Below are 6,522 nucleotides of genomic sequence, written 5' to 3' on the forward strand. Positions count from 1 at the left end.
GGTATCTAAGGCATGGGCTGACCGGGACTCCTGGGGGCTGGGATCATCTCACAGAGCATGGGTTCAAGATGAGCGGAAGCTGTGACTATATATTGAGGCTAGCTATCCAGATGTCACTTTTGTTAGTGTGGACTGCTTCACAGCATGGCTGACAGCTGGCCTTCGTTAACTTCTTGAGACAGAGTCTCCCTAAGTGGCCCACGTTGCCCTCAAACTCACAGTCCTCCTGCTTCAGCCTCCCAGTTGCCAGCATTATGGGTGTGTGCCACTATGCCAGTTGGTGAGGCCCACCTGGAGACTCAGAGTCCCAGTGTTCTAGTGTCTTGGCCCAGCAGTCACATAGCTTGCTACTCTGTGCAATCTCTTGGTGTACATACGCTAGGGAGAGCATGAAGAACTTGGAGCCATATTTTCAAACTGCCCTCACTACCATTTCTCTCAGACTGTAAAGGGCCCAGAAGGTCTTATCTACACCATCTTTTTGTGAGATATTTGTCTGTGCCCATGGCACTTGGGCCGGCTTGGAGAGAGTACATGCGTGTGCTTGGGAGGCTGGGTTAGTATGAATACGTGAGTGTGGAAGCCTGCATGTGAACACGGGAGGCTGGGAGAGGCTACGCTCACTTGTGTGCTGAGCCTGCATGTGGTCTTGGAGTGAGGATTAGTGACATTGTCCCCAGCCTAGGTGCAGAGCCAGCTGCCCGCTGATTCCACATGGATGCCCAAAGCCATACGGCAGCAAACACAGAACCCTAGGTCTCCCTGCCCAGCTGCACAGCAGCCCCTTCCAGTGTGTAAGTCCTTACCAAGTCTCCTCTGGTTTGCCCATGTGTCTCCATTCCAATTATTGTCTGAGCCCAAATAGCCTCATCTCCCCTGCCAGCTGCCCAGCTCCCAGCCTTGCTCCTGGACCCGTCAGAACTCTTAGTTGTCTCCTTCAATTGAGATCAAACTCCTAGTTCCTGGACTGGGCTACACTCAATGGTAGAGCACTTGCCTAGCATACAGGAGGTTGTAAACGAAGCTCCCAGCACCCTCCCCACATTCTTCCCTGGCCCATGCGCTCCTCTCCACTTGACCTCTCAACGCTTAGGTTCCAGACCCTCGGCCTTCGCTGTGACGCTCCTTTGTCACCCATGGGCTCCTTTGCTGTTCCCTGGGCCCCGCTGATGTTTCCCCTGCTTAGACCCAGCCAGCTGTCCCCAGCTGCCTGGCCCAGAGCCCAGTCTCATGCTGTGCCGCCCTTCCTTATGCAGCTGGCCCCTCAGACTCCTTTAGTTCGTTTTCTTCAGGAGCAAGGAGCTTGTCTTCCTTGTTCCCCGGGCCAGCCCAAGTCTAAGTTAGTGTTCCTGTGGCTTACAGGTGCCCAGACCTCCATCAAGAGTGAACGGTGCTGAATGCCTGGGATATCAGAGGTGCTGGGTGTGTGTGTGTTTACATGGGAGAGGCCCCACAGTGTGTGTGTGTGTGTGTGTGTGTGTGTTTACATGGGAGAGGTCCGGCACACAGGGTGTGGTGTGTGTGTACATGGGTGAGGCCTGACACAGGGGTGTGTGTGTGTGTGTGTGTGTGTGTGTGTTTACATGGGAGAGGTCCGGCACACAGGGTGTGGTGTGTGTGTACATGGGTAAGGCCTGCCTGACACGGGTGTGTGTGTGTGTGTGTGCCACAGTGATTGTGGAAACTATTTGCAGAGTGACAGTCCCTCCTAGGGAAACTTGAAGTAAGTTCCCTTGTAGGGCAGCCAGGCAGCCACAGAACTGGCTGTCGCGGGGCAGGGGCGGTCCCAGGCTCCCCTCTGTCCCGCCCCCCAAGCTCAGGCAGGGGCTGGCCAACGTGGCGGAGGGAGGGAGGGAGGGAGGGCGCAGGCCCCAGCACTGGGATAAGTTTGTCCACCACTGCTACAGCGCGGATTTGACTGGGGCCGGCTCGCTAGCTATGGGTAAGTCGTGGTTAGACACGGAGCTCCGGCTGGGAGAGCTGCAAGCATGGGTGGCCCCCACTCCCACCCCCACCCCGCGCAGGACAGGGCGGGCCCCACCTCATGTCAATCCCCCTTCCCGGGGAGTGGCCTGGCCTCAGGGAGCCCCCAGGAGCCCCAGAGAGCCGATTCTGCAGACAGTGCTTGGGATGGTTCCTCAGACAGGGTCGCTTTGGGGTGCTGAGGCTGCCAGGACTCTGCAGACAATTCTGGGGTGACTCCAGTTCTGCAGACTGGGCCGTAAGTCCAGGAGCCAAGTCAGCCGGCTGGTTGCTAAGCACCTCAGTGCTGAGTACTGCCCTAGGCCAGGACACTCACAGGTATGGCTTAGACAGAACATCTGTGCTGGGCTTGCATTCAGTGAGAGGAAGCAGGTCCACCGCTGCAGGAGTTCTAGCCAGGGGAGCATGTCTTGGCCACTGCCTGGGCCCAAGACTTCTGGATTCAGAAACTCAAAGGGACAGTCAGTGGGCATACAGTTCAGGACACACACACAGGCTGGGACTCCCAGTGAACAAGCATCCTCAGTCTTGGGGGTGAGGAGCTGGGGGGACTTGGAGTGAACAGGATGCTGTGGAACACAGAGAGCTATAAAGGCCCCGAGGTGTGCTCCTTTTGTAGCACAGGGGCAAGGCGGACCTGACGCCTTATCCAAGAGTGGGCTTTGCTGAGACCTGGGAAAGAGCTTCCAGGTGGCAGGATTGCACAGTGGGATCCAAGCCAGGGCAGAATGCACAGTGGGGTCCAGCCAGGGCGGAATGCACAGTGGGGTCCAGCCAGGGCGGAATGCATAGTGGGGTCCAGCCAGGGCAGACAGCCGCTCAGTGGATAAGGGGAGGGGCTGGGAGGTGAGTAGGGGGCAAACTGTGCAGGGCTCTGGGGGCTCTGGGGGCTGTGAGGAGAAGTTTGGATGTCATTCCAAAGCACAGGGGAAGCTGGAGGCTCTAAGCTGCATTAGTGAATGGGTAACTCGAGTTGTCTACCTGAGGCTGTTCAGTGGAGACTCATAGTAGCTAACTCTGGTTGTGATATAACTAGTATGGCACATGTAGATAATGAGGTTCAGAAACGTCCTTTCTCTGACAGCCATGGCAGAATAAACATGTCCATTCTAAAAGGGAGCAACAGGAGATTAGCAAGGAAAAAATGGGCCAAAGCAAAACCCAAATCCAGAAAGGCAATTAGTAGTTCCTGGAGATCCAGGCCTGGCATCTGGGATTCTCGGTGTCACGATGTGAGTGTCCATGGGTTTGAACAGCCTTGTCTCTATCAACTGAGAGACTAAAAGCTTTCCTTGGTCTATGGTCCACATTTCTGGTACCTCTAACTTCCTGGGGTTTCCACACCAACGTTCTGCCATCAGCTCCAGGAGCAGTGGGGTTCTCTGGAATCCACAGGCGCAGTGGCCTCAGAGTCCCTGGCCAAGTAATCACAGTGATGTAAACTCTGAGGAAACCACTTCCTAGATGGCTCTGGACCAGCATGGTACCCCAGGGGCTCTTGGTACCCCAAGGAAAGCCTTTTAATTAAGTTTCTAGCTTTGTTGCTTCCGTGGCTGGGACTTGGTGGATTTCTGAGATTCCCACTAAGCCTCCTACCAATTGTCCTAATATAGTGTGCTTGGCTTATTTTTTAATGGTGGGAATCTCTTCAGAGACCTTGCCTTCCTCAGCTCCAACTTTGCACAGGCTTCTCAGACTGGGCTGCTCTGCTTTTGTTCCCAACTCTCACTGTAAACCTGGCAAAAAGCAGCTAGCAACAGCTATGCCATAGCTTGAATGCTGGACTGCCTTGAAATCCCTGTAACAACCAGTTTAATATTGTTTAAAAAAATCACTTCAAAAATTCTCTCTACACACACACACACACACACACACACACACAGAGAGAGAGACAGAGAGAGGGAGAGAGAGGGAGAGAGAGAGACAGAGAGACAGAGACAGAGAGGAGGAGGAGGAGGAGGAGGAGGAGGAGGAGGAGGAGGAGGAAGAGGAAGAGCATAGGAATACACACACGCCATGCTGTGCATATGGAGGTCAGAGAACAAACAGCCTGTGGCAATTGGTTCTCTCTCTACCTTGTCAAGGCAGGTCTCTCAGGTTATTTTTGTTGCTCTGTGAGCTCTGGGATAGCTACCCCAAAGCCTGTGGGTGATTCTACTGCCTCTGTCTTTCACCTTGCCAGAGGGACGATGGGTTTACAGATGTCACAGCCACACCTGGCTTTCTGTAGATTCTGGGACTCAAACCCCATTGTCAGGCTTGCTCAGGAAGTGCTTCCACCTCCTGAGCCACCTCACGGGACCTAAAGTATGACTTTTAAGTTTAGCTTCCCACAGAGTCTCAGGCTGTGGACAAATTGTACAAAAATTCCTTGTTGGCATGTAACAAATGGCCTCTAGTCCAATTCTGAATAGAACCTTTATTCCTGTCTGTAGCCTCACCTGCCTGGTCATTGCTGTCTGCATTCCTGTTGGTGCTCTGGTCTTCTGGGTTCCCACTGGACACCCTCATTAAGCCCTGATAATAGCATTCTTGGGGATCTCTAGTTCACATCTCTAAAATCTTGCAAAACCCTCCTGCAAACCCGTTCCATGGGTTTAAGAACCATGTGGGCAGGTAAGGCCACAGCAACAATCCCACTTCTGGTACCAATTTCCTGTATTAGTTTCTTTCTATAACTGCAACCCCAATACCCAAGATACTAAGTTGAAAATAGGCAAGGCTTATTTCTACTTCACATTTCAGAGTGTTGGGTCCATGGTTTCTTGGTCCACTGCATAAAGGCAGGATAGCATGGTCATGGAGCATGGAGGGAAGGGATGAAGGCAGGGTAGCATGGTGGAGGGAAGGGGCTTTTTAACTTTATGGTGGAATGGAAGCAGAGTGTAGAGAAGAGAGAGGGAGGCAGTGACTAACCTCCTCCAAATAGGTCCCACATCGTACTGTTTCCAGAACCTTCACAAATAACGCCATCAGCTTAGGCTTAAGTCCCCCAACAGCACAAGCTTTTTGTGGGCACAATCCATAGGAGTCACTGCGTGGGCAGTTTGTCATCTTTGGACTCAGAGTGTGTGAGGACCCAGGATGCTTCGTGGAAGCCAAAGCAGCTCATCCCCTCAGCAGAGGGCTGCTCCGAGATGTGGGCCTGCACCCAGGCAGCCAGGCCTATGTGGGCCTGCAGCTCAGCCTCCAGCAGCAGCCGCACCATCTGCAGTTGGCTCCCCTGCTGCTGCACCCAGGCAGCCAGGCCTGATGGCCCAGATGGCACTCACTGCAGCTGCCGTGGCCGTGGGCTCTGCAGTGGGTCACACCCTGGGTCACACCGTCACTGAGGGCTTCAGTGGAGGAGGCAGTGCCCAGCCTGCAAGGCCTGACATCACTTACTGGGATCCCCAGGGAGCCCAGCTGCTGGGCCAGCAGTCTCCAGGGCCATGCTCTCTCGAGAGCAAACAGTTTCTGGAATGTGCCCAGAACCAGAGTGACGTCAGGCTCTGCGAGGGCTTCAAGGAGTTGTTGTGACAACAGAATTGCAAATGGTTTAATCTAATCAAGAAGCTCAAACTGAAGAAATTGAAATGGGCTCTGCCTAATTTATAGTGCAAGTGTGGACCCTGAGTAAACAAGCCTTATTTCCAATAGCTCCATTACTTCAGAGTAGCCATGAAAGAGTCCCAACTGTAGTTATGCATCAGCTTGTAGTGTTGGGGACTGGGCAAGTGATGGCCTCCTTGAACCAACTGTATTGTTTTTGTGAGTTAATGAAAACAAAACTGTTTGGTTCTGAAAAAAGAAAACAAAAAACAAAACAACAACGACAAACGAGTCACCGCATGTAGCTTACCAGAACCTGTGAGAGTAAACTCTAGGGGACAAGAGAGGGAGACAGTGGGACCAGGCAGTAGCTTTTGGGTGCCCCCTTCATCAGGAGCAGGGGCGATGAGTGGCAGGATGTCGGGGTAGCGGTAATAACTTTCCCACCATGAATGCCTCTGCATAAAAACCGTCTGACTGCTGGGAAGAGGCAGGAGTGAGAGAACAGGACAAAATCCTATCACACAATCTTTTGTTAACCAGGGGTGCCGAATGCTGGGCTTTGGGGGAGGCTCCTCCCCTCCCTGGTCATGAGTTTATTCCCTTACAGGTAATTCTGAAGCACACCTCATAAAGTTGTGGTGAGACACAAAGGAGGTATTAAGCGTGGTGATCAAAGCCATGCCGGGACCAGAGGCTGCTCTCAGTAAACCTGGCTCTCATATTACCACTGTTCTCCTTGGGTCTGGAGTGGGGGTGGGAGTGACACATGCTGCTGGCTGCTTCTAGATGCTTCCAGAAATGTCTATGTTGAAATGTATGGATTAAACAAAAGGAAGACCTGTACAGCGTCAATGCCAATGTGGCGGTCACCAAACACATGAGTTAATAAGATTATTATTAATAATCATAAATGGAATTTTATTATGAATGTCATGGGTGCTAAGAGACAGTTCTTCTAAGTTAATTAATGGAAACAAAGCCTGAGGTTTTCCATCACGTTAGCTG

At 52.6% G+C, this 6,522-nt stretch overlaps 1 protein-coding gene across 1 annotated transcript in view; it reads left to right on the forward strand.

Annotated features, from left to right (window-relative positions):
- Positions 1-1,855: 1,855 nt before the first annotated feature.
- Slc2a10 (solute carrier family 2 member 10) overlaps positions 1,856-6,522 on the forward strand; it is a 15,186-nt gene continuing 10,519 nt past the window's right edge. Inside the window, exon 1 of the mRNA XM_021235921.2 lies at positions 1,856-1,942. Coding sequence (XP_021091580.1) covers positions 1,939-1,942 — 4 coding nt within the window. The 5' untranslated portion in view covers positions 1,856-1,938. The remainder of the gene's footprint in view (positions 1,943-6,522) is intronic.

This window comes from Mesocricetus auratus, unplaced genomic scaffold (assembly GCF_017639785.1).
Source record: "Mesocricetus auratus isolate SY011 unplaced genomic scaffold, BCM_Maur_2.0 Super-Scaffold_100028, whole genome shotgun sequence".
In the NCBI taxonomy this organism is placed as follows: domain Eukaryota; kingdom Metazoa; phylum Chordata; class Mammalia; order Rodentia; family Cricetidae; genus Mesocricetus; species Mesocricetus auratus.